The sequence below is a fragment of the Sinocyclocheilus rhinocerous genome, unplaced genomic scaffold (assembly GCF_001515625.1).
Source record: "Sinocyclocheilus rhinocerous isolate Xijiao unplaced genomic scaffold, SAMN03320098_v1.1 scaffold795, whole genome shotgun sequence".
Lineage (NCBI taxonomy): Eukaryota > Metazoa > Chordata > Actinopteri > Cypriniformes > Cyprinidae > Sinocyclocheilus > Sinocyclocheilus rhinocerous.
This window is the reverse complement of record NW_015630361.1, coordinates 873,924-893,040: the sequence shown is the minus strand read 5'-3', so window position 1 is coordinate 893,040 and position 19,117 is coordinate 873,924. Positions and strand designations below refer to the sequence as shown.

The following is a 19,117-nucleotide window of genomic DNA, read 5'->3' as shown; positions in this document are numbered from 1 at the left end:
AGATGTGAGATGTTCTGGAGGCTTGTGAAGATCATTCCTCCGCCGAGGAACAGTGAAAGTAAAGCTTCTGGAAACAAACGCTCCTCAAAAGATCCTGAGGATCAGATTTGAGACTCTAAAACATGATTGATGGAGAATCAAGTAAAGTTGAGCTGCTTCAGTCCAGCAAGAGTTCATCTGGAGATATGACTGCAGTTATTCTGACGATTACTTGATCAAAATCAGTGAAGATTTGACAGCAAAGAGACATGTGAAGCGCCAGCGGAAGCTGGATATTTGTACAATTACACTAAAATCATTTAGAGCCTTGGAATGTGTGTATTGTAGTCTTTATAGTTTCTAAATGTCTCTTTCATTTCAGCCTCTAGACTTTGAGAACAAGCGCACTCATAATGTGGTCGTGGAGGCTGTGAACAAACACGTGGACCCTCGTTTCGTGGATCTGGGCTCTTTCCGGGATCAAACCATCGTGCGGGTCAGTGTGTCGGATGTGGACGAGCCTCCCATCTTCATCCCTCCCACCGGCACCATCATGGAGGTTCAGGAAGACGCTCGCTTGGGTGCGCTGGTCGGGATTGTGACTGCCAAAGACCCGGATATGGATAATGTCCCCATCAGGTACAGTACAACCCATAAATAAACCGTACAACTCAATTTACACAAGTAGGATCATTTAGGGTAAGATTTCATTTTCAAAATGGGTAGTGAATGCTGTTTTTATGTTGCCTGTAAGGTCAGCGCTGTGATGGGGTTGTTTCAGGAACATTTCCTACTTGTATATTTAGTGGCATTTTGCATGTTTTAAAATGCTTTAGTATAATATACGCTACTGTTGAGGTCAGAGTTTTGTTTTGTTATTTTATTTTATTTTTATTTACACAAAAATAGAGTTTACAGTAAAATATGTTCTTAGATTTTCTGTGTCCAACATGTTTGTGTGTCTGTATAATAAGATATGATGGACTTAACATGATATTAACTAACCAACCAACAACTAACTAACTAACTAACTAACTAAATAAATAAAAACAGCAATACTTAATTTGTTTCACACTGCATATGAATATTGGCAACATTTTAATTACTTTTTCTTTTCTTTTTTTTCTTTTTTAGTAGAAGTTTTAGTATTTTGTGTTGTGCTTATGTAATTTATTTGTTTATTTAAAAAAAAAAAATACTAATTACTGTTAATTTATTACTATTATTTATATACTTTCATATAATGTATAGCTATTATTGTGATATTTTCTGAAAGAAAGAAACATACTAATTACTGTTTTTTTATATATACGTTTAAAGAATGTATAGCTATTATAATTTAGTAATTTTTTTTTTCATTTAAAATGTTGGTATTATTTTAAAGAATTTTGTCATGTTTCTGTCATTTTTATTAGATTTTTTAAAGAAAGAAAGAAAGAAAGAAATCCTTTTATTCAGCAAGGATGCATTACATTGATCAAAAGTGTCAGTAAAGGCATTTATACGATATTAAGCAACACAACAGTTTTCATCATCGTAATAATAAGAAATGTTTCTTGAGCAGAAAATCAACCCATTTGAATGAGTTGTGTATAAATCACGTTAAAGAAAGACTGCAGAACTTTAGGCCTGAAATATTTAGTAGTAATATGCCCAGACATTTCTAGAAAAATTGTTGCATGAGCAAAACTTTGTTGCACAACTCTGCAGCTATAGATCTTACAGGGGTTTTGAATTTAAATACATCATTACGCTTGGCAGCGACGGTGCTTTATCAGCTATTTTATCACAATGCACAGCTTCAGTGACTGTGAGCCTCAATGAGATAAAGTGAAAAGGCAAAACAGTTTGTTTATGTGTGTATTTGTGCATTTGTGTGTGTGTTCACACCCTGGCCACAGTCCACTTCTTCTTAGTTTAGACAAGGATCAATTTCCTCCTTTGAGGAGCCTATTACTGGAGATATATGGAGTCACAGAAGCGTAACAAAGTGTGGCTCTTGGAATGTGCTGGCCGAAGGCTTTTCCCATTACGCTATGGGCATCTTGGCACGCACAGTTATCAACCTGCCATCCTTCTTTACAAACACACACACAGACACATGCGTGCCGTCCAGAAAAGCCTCTTCACCTCCAGGCCTTGGGAAGCATGTCAAATGTCTGCTCGATCGCAAAAACTTTCTGTCTGCTGCTGTGTAGTCTTGCGTGTCCAGACCTGTGACTTCAGGCATAAAGTCTGGTTCACACTGCGGCTCATTCTGGCCAGGAACCGCACGCTTATGCGGGAAGAGACAGCGTGACTGACGTGTTAAGTGATCGAGCACAGTTTGTTTTTACATGCCTTTAAAGGGCAGGTTTAGCAGGTTTATCAGCTTTTTCAGATATCAGACAATTGTAAGTTTTTATTTATTTATTTGCTTGCTTTGATCATTCATCACATCATCATGTTTTTAATTGTCCTTCTAAATTTCAAATGTTAAGCATTTTAAACTGCATTAAATGCTTTTTTTTTTCTCGTAATTTCACATTGTCATGTTTATGTGAAACTTATAGCCTCACATGCCTATTTACTTATAGCATTGATTTAGCAACTAATTAAATTTTTTTTTCCAATTATTCATAGTAAGGTGCATAGTAAGGTGAAAATAGATTTTCATAAATTTTCTGATTTGAAAAGATGTGACATAGAATTAACATAGGATAAACAACAACAAAAACAGCATCACTGCTTTTGTTTTACATTTATATTGCCACAATTATAATTACTATAGCTATAAACTACAACTGTAACTTGCTATAAAATTATAATATAAATATATTTATATATTACTATATATTTATTGTTGTTGCTGTTTTTTTCAGTGTTGTTTTAATTATATAATTTTATAAATGTTTTAATAATTTATTAATACTACACACATTTTTAATTTGCTTTTATATTTATATTTTCAGTTTTATTTGTAGTAATTGTGTGCTTTTGTAATTTTTAGTATTTTTTCATATATATTTCTTTTTTTTTTTTATTTGCCAAGGAAACTTTTTTAAATTTAATAATTAATTTCTAAATTTTTAGAAATTACATTACATTTTTCACCTAATATTTTATTTTATTTTATCCATTTTTTAAGTTTTAGTTAACAATAACCACATTGTTTTAAATGTACAGGTCATGGAATAATTTTCTTTCAGAGGCTGTAGAGGTGATATATCCACTAAAACAGATGTCAGATCCAATTCCGGAGTTGCTGGATCCGTCTTGTTACGTCATAAATTAAGACCTGCTTTTCAATATTTGATGACACTAACCTGTTAATCTTTGGCAATGCTAATTTGTTTCCAGTCGGACTGATAATGACCCCTTTGTGAGTCAATCAAATTAGAGTTTCTTAGATTAATTTCTATTTTTGTGTATAACGTACATCAGACAGTCAGTGAATGGACTGCAGGTGGTCCGCGGCTGCGTTGTCTGAATTGTGTAGCGAACCCTGGCCATTATCAAAGACACCCGCCCTGCATTTCGGTCACGCAATTCGACTTCCTGATAGAGCTTTTTATTCTCCAGAGTCATCAGCGCACAGAAATATGATTTACTCATTGACGCAGCTCAAAGGTGACGCACAAGGGAAGTAAAAGGCTTTGGCTGGCCGTATAGTCTCTCTCTCACACATACACGTAGCCTTTGCAAATTACCTCCATTAAAAATGCATGAGGCTGCGCTTAAAGTGCTCCAGGTGTTATAAAGCACAGCACAGTGGCAGGAAACTCTGTTGGTTGGCTGGCACACGTCGGCGTGTGGCGTGGAGCCCATGCCCATTGGTACCACTTTAATCATCTCCATTGGACTCTGATAGCAAACATGGGCTTTGCCCAGAGCCCCATCACTCTCTCCCGCACCCGTACCACCCAATACCAGCGGGACAGCGGGCGGATGAAGCCCTCGGAGAGCACTATACCTGCTGGAAAAACACACTCCTGCTATTTGGACAGGAAATATTTGTTTGTTTTCCTTCAGCGGTGGCTTTTTATGAGCTCCAAGAGAGACATTGATACCTGTGCTACATTTAAATCTCTATTTTTTTTTCTTTAGACACTGCAAGAAATGACTTTATAAAAAGTGTTTTGTCTTGTTTTTTCAGTAAAACAGCTAAGCATTCTTGAATCAAGATACATTTACTTGAGAAGCAACATTTTTTTTGTTCAATCCATTAAGGGACTTAATGGATTGAAAAGGGACTTAACTAATGCTTAAAACATTAATGAATATCTGTCGATGGGGTAAGAAAACTCAGTTTCCCTTTGAATAAAGTTTATTTTTCTTATCCCATTAGCAGATTTTTCTTGTTTTGAGTATAAGCTCACTTTAAGGAGTAGTTCACCCAAAAATGAAAATTTGCTCACCCTCGGGCCATCCAAGATGTAGATGAGTTTGTTTCTTCATCAGATTTGGAGAAATGTAGCATTCCATCACTTGCTCAGCAATGGATGCTCTGCAGTGAATGGGTGCCGTCAGAATGAGAGTCCAAACAGCTGATAAAAACATCACAATAATCCACAAGCAATGCACACCACTCCAGTCCATCAGTTAACACCTTTAGAAGCCAAAATAAACAAATCCATCATTAAGACATTTTTTTTAACTTCAAACTGTTGCTTCCAGCTAAAATCCAAGTCCATAATCCATAATAACACTTCCTCCTGTGAAAAAGTGGTCTGGTCTGAATCAAGAGAGAAATCTGCACAGATCAAGCACCGTTTACAAGCCAAAACAGTCCAAATTAGCTCTAAACAAATATTTGGCTGGATTTTGATGTGACAGACAACAGTTGACTTTTTCACTGGAGGAAGCATTATTATGGATTATGGAAAATGTCTTAATGATGGATTTGTTTATTTTGGCTGTTAACTGATGGACTACAGTGGTGTGGATTACCAACAACAGTTTATTTACTTGGATGGCCTGAGGATATGGACATTTCCAGCAAATGTTGCCAATCCTTTAATTTTCTCAAGTAAAGAAGCAAAATAATCTTTGTATCTGTATCTTGACTTAAGAATGTTTAGATATTTGTACTGTAAAACAAGTCGAAAATGCTGTGCAAGAAAATCAGTCTTTGCAGTGTAGATCGAATTTTTACTTTTCTTAAACTTTACAAGTGTTTGGGTGAAATTGATTTTAAGGGCAGAGTTGTGCTGCTAGTTTTCTAAGCAACCAGACGAGTTATTCCCACGATGGCAGAAACAGCAGACCAAATAATATTTCAGTTTTTGTTCCAGTGGAAGTATTTGTTTTTGTTTATTTGTTCATGAAGAACGTTTTTGAATGCAGCTGTACATTAATACATGCAGAAGTTGAAGAACTCAAGGCCTTTTTTAAATCAACACACACTGGACTTGTGCTTCCATGACAATTAAAAGCCAATAAGAATAATGTAGTTGAGAAATCTTGTCCACGGCCCAAATTCAGGATCTTCTGCACCTCGACTTTAATAGCTTCTTTTATTCCGTCTCCCTTGGGCAGTTTAACTTTTTCCAAAGCGCCGCCTCAACCTATTGGCACAGAGTAATAAGCACAAGGTAAAATAAGAAGTGAATTAATTCATATGAATTTGTATTCCATATAAAGTCTAAACCTGCAGAAGCTGACATTAAACCCGCAAGGGTCCTAAAAAAGGAAGCGAGTATGACGAGTCAGAGGGGAAAATTACAAAACCCTCATTGAGTTTTGTCGCCTCATCTCTCTGTCAGTGGTGTTTGTATTCCACATGGGATGAAAATATATTTTGCTTTATCAAAGCACCTTATGAAATATTAATCATTTGTTTGGAGAGGGCAATTGAAGTACTGACTCCAGTTTGTCCTCACAATTCGTGACTAGAAGTTAACACAATTAAATTATGACGATCATAAACTCAAAGACATTTGTATTGTTGATTAAGTTTGTGTGTTCACAAAGCATAAGCCTTATCTATCTATCTATCTATCTATCTATCTATCTGTCTGTCTGTCTGTCTGTCTGTCTGTCTGTCTGTCTATCTATCTGTCTATCTATCTATTAGTAAGTATAGATTTTCAGTTTAAATTTGGGTCTGTTCATTTTTATGTGCTTTTTAGTGCTTGACCATCCCACTCCACTATTTTCTGGGAAAGGGCATTAAAAAGTAAAATGACAGTTTTCGAGTGGATGACATAAATCAGATTTTTCTGCCTCTTTAAACCCTTATTTGTGCTTTATTCCCAGGTTCTCTATAGACCGGAGCACAGACCAGGAGCAGATCTTTAACATCGATCCTGTAACAGGTGCTATCACTCTGGGAAAGATCCTGGACCGGGAAACTGCCGGCTGGCACAACATCACGGTTACCGCGGTGGAAGCAGGTACAAACCCGCTTTACTGCACTCCATCAATCGCAAATGAGTTTCAGTCAAGTGGCCCAAATTCTGTGCAACTGAATTAGAGACTTAATTCCCTTAACGTCAAAACAGAGGGATGGTTTTCAGTTTAATATGGTGTTTGCTGAAGTATTATGTGTGTTAATGCTGAGATAATGAAGCTAAGGCAGTTACTGTGTTTCTTTAAAACACGAAATAACAAATAACCCCAGTGATTTACATTGTTTTTGCATGACAGATTGATGCAGAAATCAGTTTAACCCTTGTTCTGTGCTGAAAGTCCTTTAGCTAATGTGGTGTTAATTTGGTCAAAATTGCTTAAAAATCTCATTATCAAATATTGGATTAAATCTTTTTATCAACTTGTTTTCTTTCAAATAGCACAGGTCTTGTATTTCTTCATCATAGGCCTTGTTGATCTGAGCTCATGCATCGCAGTTTTTGAGTGAAAAAAAAAAACATTATTTATGGAAAACTTTTTTGCAGTATTCACTCTAAAACTGAAGTGCATAAGCTCAGATCAATGAGGCATATGATCAAGAAATGTAAAACCTGCACTGTAAAAAAAAATTTTACGGTAAAAAAACAGCAGCTGTGGTTGCCGGAATTTTACCGTAAAAAATACGGTAGCAACGTTTTAGGTTTTACGGTTTTAACTTAAATTTACAGTTAAATACCGTAATTTCATTAACTGATATAATGTAAATATACCAACCTATTGAAGTACTGAAATCTGTTTTGTACCTTTGTAATACACTGATAACCACCAAATGCAGGTGGTGATGAGAAAGTCACATGATGAACCAAAGCCCATCACAAGCAGCTTTTAAATAATAACATATATAGAAGGTGCACAGTGTCATTCACACAAACGCTAAACACCATCATGGTAACACACATTAAACTGAAATAATGCAATAAACATTAATTTAACATCATTAGGTGTAACACACAACCCTAATATTGCCTAATATTACCCCTCCAATACAGTTTTTCACCGTATGTAGTAGGGGAATTTACCGTTAACCATTTAACAGGTTTTTACTGTAGCATTTTTACAGTCTTTTACCGTTAAATTCACGGTCCTTTTTTACAGTGTGTGCTAACAAAGAAAACAAGTTGATAAAAAAGATCAATATTTAGTAATAATAATTTAAATTTTTTTTAAGCTTTTTTTTTTTTTTGTAGGCCAGTCATTTTTGACTGGGAACCCCACAGGTATAACAGAAAAATCCCCAAAAAGTACTGAAATTATCCAGTTTTTGAGGGAAGTTGTTATAGCCTGTGTGAGCAAAATTGGTATGTTTTAGTCAAGTGCTATTAACTAGCATTTCTGGGGAAAAAGAAAATCCTCTCCAACATGAGGGTTAAGAAACTGTGCAATGCTTTTCAAGTATATTGACACCTAAAAATGTCTGAATGTCATTGCATTAAAAAACAAAACCTAAGCAAGTTAACATAATGCTACAACATTCATGCATTTATGCGGTTCCAAATACATTTTGGGGTCAATGCATATGTCTTCGAGCATATATCATCTTTTCTCATCTAGTAATGCAACCTGTGCATCTTTTCTGAACATTAAAGGAGTCATGAAATGCATTTTTAAATGATTTTATAATGTTTCCTGAGGTGCACTTATCAAAACGCTCATATTTTAGATGTAAATGGTCATTTTTAGCCCTCTGATTTGAAGGCTCTGTTGGAAGGGGCATGTGTGCTGAGAGTTCAATGTAAACGCCCACTGCTGTGATTGGCTAACATCTTTGCATATAAAATGAGCATTACATGTCTCGAAAACTAAAGCCACTAATATGAACTAATTGTGAAAAGTGTTGATTATAGCATTATATTTAGATAGAATCCCATTGCATGAAAGGTTGCAGTGCTGCAATAGCTGAATGCAGTCATATCTACTGACACGCGATGCAATGATCGAATACTACCGTCATAACTAACACAGTGAAAACACAATGTAAATAATGCAGAGACTTGTTGAGCAGTGTAAACTGTCACTGATACAAAATTCTGTGAAAATGCAGAAATCAAATCACTGATAAACTCCTGCTGTTCCAGCGATTATAAAGAGACTGATTTTTGATTGCTTTCTGTATATAAAATAACCACAGTATAGAGAACAGCTGGTTGATCTTTGAAGTTGATGGTTTAGTCACTGGCTTGATTCACTTATGCATAAACGGCAGTTCTGTCATGACAACTCTTGGAGGGATTGGCATGGTAATGTACATGACAGTGTTAATGTATTTGGCCTTGGCGGAATAGATCCGCTACGCTGCTGCTGCTGCTGCAGACTTGCTACTGCCAATACATCCACAACATGCTGCTGTGAGCATGTAAGAATATTGCTGCTGCAAATATAACATACAGGAAATAACCCCCTGGCATACATGAATCACCTCGTAGCAGATCTATACAGGTGGAGCTGGGGAAGGTGGAGGGTTTTCTGATGCAAGCTGCAACTGCTACGGCAAGCTCTAATCATATATTTGAATGTTGAGCAGCGAGCTCATTGGCTACCAATACAGGAGAGAACCAATCAGCTGTGCCATGTGATGATGTCATTACGTCAGATTGAGTTAGACCTATCAGACTGCACCATTAGAGTTTCATGTCAGAACTCTGTATTAAAGCACATCTGTACGTAAACACGTTACACCGATCACAGCTCATCAAATGAAGTTTCAGATTTGATGTTCCTCAAGGTTAGTTTATAAAGTTGCAACATATTTGCCTTGATTACACCCAACGATGATGAATGTTACGGAGCGTGTCAAGAAGAAATTGTGAAGTCACATTCATCCTGATTTCAAATCCAGGTTTTTCGGGAAAATAGAAAGTAATAATTCATATTTTAAACTTGGGAGTTGGTTTTGAATTCTGAAACTTGCAGCAAACCTCTAAAATGTGTCAAGAACATTTTGTTTCTCCATTTCGTAACCCCTTTAACCCTCACGCTTTAACATTCAGATCCCAATTCTGGAGTCTTAAACAATTTGTTTTTCTCAAGACATGTGATCGCTCTTTCTAAGAGTTGCATCACATCTTGGGTTTTAGTCGAAATTTGTTGAGAGAAAGCAGTTCAATCTCAATCTCAGACATAAATACCAGGGTTTTGCTGCAAGATAAAGTCCTTTTTTGCAGAAAAAGAAGAAGTAGCTTTAGCAAAGTCAACGGCTTCATCAGAATTCCCAGCCTGTGCTCGTTCACTGCAGAATACATGGGATCTGGAGTCGCTGGGCAATGAGGCGTCGACTGGCCAGTTTGGAAATGCTTTTCATAATTCCCTCGTACATTCGTATTTTAAAATTTCACACTCCACTCAAGAGCGTAATGAGTGTTCATCGAAGAGTTACGTTTGCAGATCGATGTGCGGCGAGCGTTTCACACGCCATTGCTGGCGATATTAGTAAATATGATATTTCAGACAAAATCTGGGAAATCTGGTCATGCACGCAGTTCAGTATGCCTCAGTTGGCTGGGAATAAATACAGTTTCAATCTTTTCAAGGCTGTGGGTTTAGTCCTAATAAAGCAGGCGTGGCAAACGTCTGCCGATCGTACCGCGCTCCAGCGCTAAAAGTCGACTTGAGGAAATGAAATTTTCTTTGCTGTCCAAAAGGAGTTATCAGCTCGGCTTCTTTGTGAAGTCTTGGCACGATGCTTCCAGACTGGAGTTTACTGTCAGAAAGTCTGGCAGGCCGTCGGCTCGCCGCAGAATCCTATCTGCTGAAGAAGAGTGACATATAATTTTTTGTGCATTTGATAGGCTGTATGATATCAAACTGCAGACAGGCTCTCTCTCTCTCGCTTACTCGCTTCGTCTTTTTCAGGTGATAAATAGAGGAAAAACCATCATGTCTTGCCCTTAGGGTAAAGAGATACTAAGAACACAGTTGTGTCTTTATCTCGACAGAAAGGACATTTGGTGTGGAGAGTGAAAAATAACTGCACTGCGCTCTCTCTGGATTTTGAGCCGTTTCGAGGCTCCTGCTCTAAAATTTGCTCTTTCCGGCCATTAGAAATACAGAAGGGTTTATATGTAACAAAAAATGACATTTCTGTAATCACGGCCAACCTCCTTGCTTTCATTTTTAATGAAAAGGCCAAAGCACAGTAAGCACGACCGGAGGAGCTCCAGTGGATTTCACCGCTGGTCGAGTTCAGCTTCTCAAGTGGCTTTTGCATTGGGCATCAAATAGCAGCATTTCGATTTATTTGTATTTTTTTTTAATTTGAATGCGTTCGTGCAGTAATTGACCTCTAAAATACCAGAAAGTTTGATCTGATGAGCAGTCTTTGACATCAAGGACAAAATTAAATGTATTTTCTCATCATATTGGTGAATTGAATTAAGCATGAAGCTTTAATTATAAATATAAATTTAGTGATGTATGATTTTAAAAAAAAAAGAAGAAGAAGAAGAAAAAAATCCAGCAGGGAAACATTTTTAATCATATCTTTTAATCATATCTTGAACTTAATTCAAGATATATTGTCTGAAAACACACACATCTCATGCAATTTTGCTTTTCAAATAGTGTATATATATATATATATATATATTTATAAACATTTTTAATCATATCTTTTAATCATATCTTGAACTTAATTCAAGATATATTGTCTGAAAACACACACATCTCATGCAATTTTGCTTTTCAAATAGTGTATATATATATATATATATATATATATATATATACTCTTAAGAGATATACTCTAATTATTAATACTGCTAATACTGTTACTGTTAATACTCTGTAACTTCATGATATTAGGGTTATAAGAAGGAATTTAATTAATTCCTAATTAATTAATTTAATTCCTTTAATTCCTAATTAATTAAAGATATATTCTCTGAAAACACGTCTTAATATCTCATGCAATTTTGCTTCTCTAAATAGATTTTAATTTGAAGGATGTATCTTTTTAATGGATAACTTAATTAAGAAAATGTTTTTTTTTATTATTATTATTTTGGTAGTTCATCAGTCGGTGTTTTATCTTTTTAACTGCAAATATATTACTAAAAACAAATTTGTTGAATCAACTGTTTATTTATAGTAATAATAATACCATTAGAATTATTATACTGTTTTTCCAACTTTATAATATTAGAAAGAAAAATTATCTTAATTCAAGATATGTTTTCCAAAAACACGTCTTAATATCCTCTGCATGTTTGCTTCTCAAATAATTGATTTTTATTAAGAATTACTTTTTTATGAATCTTTTTATTGGAAATTTTAAGAAAATGTTGGTGTTTTTAGAATTATTGAAGTTCATCAGATATGATCTATCTTGTAATTATATTACTAATAACAAATTAATTTATTTATTTATTTATTAATTCATTCATTCATGCATTTTTTTGTAATTTGATTAGATTTTTCAATAATGACATGTTGCTGTTCCATTTTCCAAATACAGTGCATTCAGTTTTAATGAATACAGTTCTTAGAAGGAGAGAAAGAGACTGTACTGGCCAGGGTTGTTTTATTCTCGAGGAGACAGATGAAGTTCAGCAACATGATTCACACATTTCATCTGCAGCGATGACCCGAGTTCACAGACGTTTATAGCATCTGACATGGTCTGTCCGAGAGGCCGTGACGCAGTGAAAATAAAGCAGCAGTGCTTTTACTATCAAAGTTCAATTTAGCCCTTTATACACTATTTTAAATGAGTCAAGCTCATCCAGACTAGAAATTCACTTATTGCTTTCATGCCAAATTGTTGCTCTTGGACGTCTCTTATGTCTTCAGGCGTGGGTTGAGGACAGAGATATTGTTTTGTCAATTTGCACAACATTTGAAGCTCATTAGGCACGGTTAGTGCAACCGGGAGAGCTGATAAAACAAGACGAGTTTAATTTAATATTTAGGCCATAGGTCTGCAGTCTCTGTCAGTTCTACTAATTCAGTGCCAAGCATCACGCAGGGAAGGTTTCGTCTGCTGCGCGTAACTCCCGCTGGAGCTCTTATGAGTCAGAAATGCACCAAAGGCAATCTGAACGTTCTTTTCTTTATTTTCTTCTGTTTTTATGAGACAAACATTTGACTGGATATGAATCATGCAAGATCGTTTAAACTTTCTTTAAATATGTTTTCTCACAATGTGTAGAGAAACTGGTTTACAAAGTGCCAGCTCTGTAATTTCAAAATATTATATTAAACTAGCTATTATGAAAGACTAAGAGGGTGCGTTCAGTTTCATATTTTATCAGTTAGACATATATGCAGTGACCTCCACATTACCAAAATAAATGTCAAATGCCAGTGACTTGTAAGGACATAAATACATTTTACTGGCCAGTATTTCTTTATTATATTTTTACTTACAAAATAAATGAATAAAAAGTAAAATAATGTATTTTATTTTATTTGTAATTTAAATTTTTATTTAAATCAGCACAAAATATTAAATATTACCACAATAAATATTGTATTTATTTATTTATTTTTATTTATTTTTTATTTATTTATTTATTTTCATTTAAATCAGGCAATATACCTTGATATATCACAATAAATATTTTGCTATTTTATTTTATTTTATTTCATTATTTTATTTACATTTTTGATGCAAAGTTTTCATTCAGCGTAATATTTTATCTATTATATTTAGACATATATGCTGTGACCTCCAAGTTAATTAACACAGTGGTGCATTGACACAGCAATTAGCTAAACCAGCAAAAAAAAAAAAAAAGTTGTCATATTGCGCATCTTCATTCTTTTGAAAGTGACGTGACATGTGGCCAAGTATGGTGACCCATACTTGGAATTAGTGCTCTGCATTTAACCCATCCAAAGTGCACACACACAGTAGTGAACACACACACACCGTGAACACACACCCGGAGCAGTGGGCAGCCATTTTTTTTGCTGCGGCGCCCGGGGAGCAGTTGGGGGTTCGGTGCCTTGCTCAAGGGCACCTCAGTCGTGGTATTGAAGGTGGGAGAGAGCGCTGTACATTCACTCCCCCCACCTACAATCCCTGCCGGTACGAGACTCGAACCCGCAACCCTTAGGTTACGAGTCCGACTCTCTAACCATCAGGAAATCAGAATCTGATATAAAGAATCTATTATTGTGTTGTCATTTATGATTTGCCGTTACTAACAATAAGTGTTTATTGCCGTGTTATCCACATGTTTGAGACAACGATCGTTGAGATAGCAGTTCATAATCACCCTCCTGTCCTTTTGGATTTAGCGTACTGCCAAACCCCATGAGACTTGATTTCTGTGTAAGTCGCGTGCCGTGCTCTGCGACATGCTTTCAAACAGGATTGAGGAGCAGATTTTCTAATATAGTGCCTGACTGGTAATATGTCATGAAGATATGTGGCCGTCCAACATCTGCTGTGCCGCTAACAGAAGCCCTGCATCCTGTAATCTGCTCAAATCCCTTCTCTTCATATCGCAGACGCACATCGCTAGTTAAATATAGCTCTGATGTCTGCTCTATATAAGCACGGAGAAAGTATTGCTGGCTTTAGAGGAATAATACACTTGAAATCTGTTCCTTATGCATTGTTGCACTTGATCAGAGCTTTGTGTTCTTATTCTGCTCTTGGTTTGTTTGGGTGAATCTCGTGAAAACTTGTGCAATATTCCCCAAAATCAAAAGCAAAAATGTTTACAATAAAGTGACACTTTTTTTTTTTTTTAAATCAGCACAGTATCAGGCAATATAATAAATAACATCATGATGAATACTTTGCCATTTAAATGATTTTTCAGCAATTAATCTCAGATTTTTAATATGATATAGCTTTTCTCCGTTCAAAATTCATTTAGCATTCAATTTCAGCTTTTAAGACCAGGATTTGTTTTAGAATACTTATTTTTAAATTATTGATTATTATTTTTTTATTATTAAATCAGAACAGTATCAGGCAATATATAAACACTGCCATGATTAATACTTTGCAATATTTGTTTTGTTTGTTTGTCTTTTTATATTTTTTGAGCATTGATTTTTTTCATCTTTTCTCTATTCAAAATGTATTATGAGTTTAGTTTCAGCTTAAAAATACTTGATTTTTAATTGTTTTTTTCCCCCAACACAGCAGTAAATAATGCCACAATGAATACTTTTTATTTTATTTATTTTATTTTATTTTATTTTATTTTATTTTTTTCTACGTTCGATATTATATATGATATTTTATTTATAGAATAAATTATCTTTCTTTTGATTTTGGGATGAATCTGGTTTTCCAAAACTGTATTCGGTTTACAGATATGTTTGTGTTTTATAATGCATAGTCAAACAAGACAATGAAACTGCATATTTAAATTAGGCAGTGCTAATTTACATATGCTACATCACATAACATAACATGCGTGGACTACTGTACATCCCCGTAAATAAACACAAGCATAACAGCAACACTGTGTTAATTAGGAAAGGGTAATTATGTCTCATTACAATTAAAATGGTGGCCCACTCGGTGGCCTGCAGTGGTGCTGAGAAGCATCTCTTATGAAAATTAAAACATTTCTAATGAAATAATGAAGCATAGAAATGAGCTCGGGATCAGTCGCCTCCAACATGAGAGCTTTTTGAATTACTAGATAATTTTACTTATATGAACTTAAATGGAACTAATTATGTACACATTTTCCAATAATATTTCCATGTTAGTGAAGCATAATAAGGCCATGATCAAAATGATATTGCAGCCCAATATTGAATCCATTTTTCTGTTTTTATGTCATTGTTTTTATGTCATTATGTCAGTTCCAAACGGTGAGCTCTTATCACTAAATTTGTCTGTGTATAGTCTTGTTTGTCTTCGTTAAGAATGGTGTTCTTTAATGTTTCTTGTTTTAATAGATATTTTGATATATTTACTGAAAGAAAAAAACTGCATAAGTTATGAATATTTTTTAAGTTGAAAGTTTCTTGTATAACTATCTATCTATCTATCTATCTATCTATCTATCTATCTTGTTTGTTTGTGTTTATTTTGTCTATTTGTTTTTCCCTGCATTAGATTATAATTATAGCATAATTATAAAACAAGACAAAGAAACGTGTTACAAATATGATTTTTTCAGTATTTATTTATTTATTTTGTTTGTTTGTTTTTCTTCCTACATTAGATAATATGTAGTATATTTATGAAGTTTGTTAAACTAAACAAACTTGTTAGGAACATTTGTTTTTCTCTGTGTTTATTTTGTTGTTGTTGTTGTTTTCTATATCATGTATAATAGTATCATTATAAAAAATAACTTCTCTATTCTTTCTTTTAATTTTGACAAGACACACCACTTGTTAGCAATAGCATTTTTCAGTGTTTTTATTTATTCGTTTTTTTCTCTTCCTATAGTATTATCATATAAAATCTAGTATTGTTTTCAGTGTTTTATAATGAGTGTAATTACAGTAAGTTTATGCATTTGTCAGATGCTTTTAATCTGAAGTTATTTACGGTGTAGTGAATTCAGACTGTAAGCGTTTGTTTCCTAGAAACTGAACCCGTGCTCGCGTCACACCGGTCGACTCACACAAACGAATGTGATATTTTGACTTTTACGAACATTTAGTTCTGCTAATAACTTCCAGTCCAGTTGCGATGGCACTGATGATGGTTGTATCTGCCTCTCCTCAGATAACCAGTCCATGGCGTCTCAGACGGCGGTGAGCATCCGCATCCTGGACGTGAACGACAACCCTCCCGAACTCGCCACTCCTTACGAGGCTTCGATCTGCGAGGACGCCAAACCTGGCCAGGTGAGATAAAGCCTGAGAACTCACATCAAACTAATCAGAACTCACGCTCACCAGACACGCCTCGATACGATCGCATCTGCGTCTGAAAGCAGATCCGTTGTTCCGCACACAAATCATCACTACTGCCGATTTGATAGGATATCTGCGGTCAGGAGACACTGACTTGGTCGTGTTGATAAAGCTGTCAGCCGCGATACGGACCTGCGAGGAAAACGTTGTCATTTCCATGAAAAGCATATGTGATCTGACATCAGCCGGCTCCTCTCAGACAGCTGCGCTCGCTGCAAATATCTATCAATATATATATCGCGGGAACATCAGGTGTGCGGCGTGATGAAGTGGTCAGATTCTAATTGCATTGTGGGACTGCCGCACTCAGCGTGGCCTCCCTGATTCGCTTTGACGCCAGTTTACAACGCCTAACAAGATTTGTTTTTCCCAAGCTCAATATCAATATGTCTGATCCCGCTGGGCTAATGTAGTTTGGCTCAACTCACCAGTCTCTCCTTCCCATTTGGCCTCATCCTAAAAAGCGACCGGTCTGAGAGATACAGCGCCGTGACCTCGCATGACCTCCGAACCCGGACCGAAGCGCTGGAGTCCGGCAGAACAATCAGTGTATGTCAGATTTAGGACCGAGCCAATCGCTTTCCCGTTTTTGTCAGAATAGTTTCATTATTGCTTTGCTCCTGCTTTGGACCTTTTTCAATTGGAAAGAATGATCCATCTGACATTTCGTCCCAAAGGCAATTTATAAACTCTAGTCGCGAAAAAACGGCAGCGGTGAAGCAAACTCACCTGCAGCGCTTTTGTAGCAACTTGTTGCAGATCTTCGCTTGTGTTTACTCGTGGAATGGAAGAATACATGTTCAGCCCAAAAATGAGACTCCTTTCATCTTTTATTTACCCACTCATGCTGTTTCAGACCCACCTGACCAACGGTCTTCTGTGGTCTATGCACAAAAAGTGCATTTTTGAGGAGATAAAAATCACAAGCTCTGCTCCAAACCGAGTGAACTGGCACGGCACACAAAAAAGCTTGCCAATATTTGGAAAAATAAAATAAAATAAAATAATAAAATAAAATAAAATAAAATAAAATAAAATAAAATAAAATAAAATAAAATAAAATAAAATAAAATATAAAATAAATGCATAGATGGTTTGGTTTGGTTTGGTTATTTATATAGCACTACTAAAAACAACCGAGGTTGGACCCAAGTGCTTTACATAGTATCAGTACAAAAGCAGCAAACAGACAATAATAAAAGATACACATATTAACAAATCAAACATCATAGACACCACATTTACCCCATACAAGTTTGGCTGTTGTAGGCTGCCAGAACTAAGTGAGCTTTCAGCAGGTTCCTGAATACTGATAAGGACGTAGCAGATCTAATAGATAAAGGCAACCTATTCCATAATCTCGGTCCCAAAACTGCAAAAGCACGATCGCCTTTTGGAAGGCGGTTTGTCCTTGGAATTGTAAGTAGTTTTTGGTTTTCTGACAGCAGTGCTCTACGGGGATTATAAGGGATCAACAGATTAGTAAGGTACATGGGGGCCTTATTATTTAAAGCTTTATATACAAACATTAAAATCTTATATTTGATTCTAAAATGAACGGGGAGCCACCGCAAATTAGCTAAAAGTGGAGTAATGGACTCAGATTTCTTGACCCTCTTTAAGAGCCTCGCCGCCGCATTTTGCACAGATTGCAGGCGTGCCAGAGATGCGGTGGAGATGCCACCATATAAAGATTTACAAAAATCAAGACATGATAAAACAAAAGTATGAATGACTCTTTCAAGGTCTACATTTGATAAGAAAGGTTTAGTTTTTGCTAAAAGACGCAGATTATAAAAGCAGGCCCACACCACCGAATTGATTAATTAATTTAATTTATCATTGATTATGAAACCTAAATTTCGTACCGACATTTTACAGTACGGTGCCAACCCGCTCGAATCTAAAAGGACCTTGGCAGAGTCATTAGACTGGACAAATACAATGACCTATGTTTTGTCCTCGTTTAACATAAAAAAAAAATTCACCATCCAGTTTTTAACATCGTTTAGGCAAGCTAAAAGAGAATCCAAAGATTTTGTTGGGTGCCTTAGTGGTAAATACAGTTGAGTGTCATCGGCGAAACAATGGAATGATACTCCATGCTTTCTAAAAATGCTACCCAGCGGGAGCAAATACAAAGAAAAAAGAGTGGGAGATAAAATAGACCCTTGTGGCACACCCCACAAAAGGCGTTTTTTGGTGGAAGTCGAATTTCCATAACTGACTGAAAAATATCTATCACTGACAAAGGATTTAAACCGTTTCAAGACTGTGTCTTTTAAACCTACTGTGTGTTCCAGACGAGATATAAGGATATTATGGTCAATCATGTCAAATGCTGCGCTGAGATCCAACAGCACTAAAATCACAGCATCTCCTTTATCTAGAGTGAGAAAAATATCCTTTAACACTTTCAGCTGTGCCGACTCTGTGCGGAGCAGGAAAATACCTTTAGCTGGGATTCAAACCCATGTTGTCTGAGGTGCAGTTGTGCTTCACGTCAATGTGCTGCCCACAAGGCTATGGCTCTGACAGAGCCTACTCTACGCTCAGGATACTAAAGGGTGATTCTCTTATATGTCTCATTGCGATATCAGCTTTGTCAAAAGATGTCTTCAGTTTTATTTTAGGAGAAACGTTAAACTTTTACTAATATTGTAAATACTAAAACTGTCTTTTAAATAGTTATTTATTAATATAATTTAAATAGTAGTTTAAATAGCATGAAACATTTCAGAATATCAAGGGTTACTAGTTTAAATGTTTAAATTTATCTTCAATGTCCAGCATTGTATATACACACCACATTTTCCAAAAACACTAGAAAGGACTTACAAGTGCAAGATGTTTAGTATAAGAGCAATACCTTTTTTTTAACAAATGTAACAGTAGTGTACCAGTGTTTTTT

General features: G+C 35.6%; 1 protein-coding gene across 1 annotated transcript in view; it reads left to right on the top strand.

Annotated features, from left to right (window-relative positions):
- Nucleotides 1–19,117, top strand: part of cdh22 (cadherin 22) — a 152,446-nt gene that overhangs the window by 90,967 nt on the left and 42,362 nt on the right. The window contains exons 7-9 of the mRNA XM_016552644.1: nt 362–618; nt 6,217–6,353; nt 16,016–16,137. Of these exons, the coding sequence (XP_016408130.1) occupies nt 362–618; nt 6,217–6,353; nt 16,016–16,137 (516 nt within the window). The remainder of the gene's footprint in view (nt 1–361; nt 619–6,216; nt 6,354–16,015; nt 16,138–19,117) is intronic.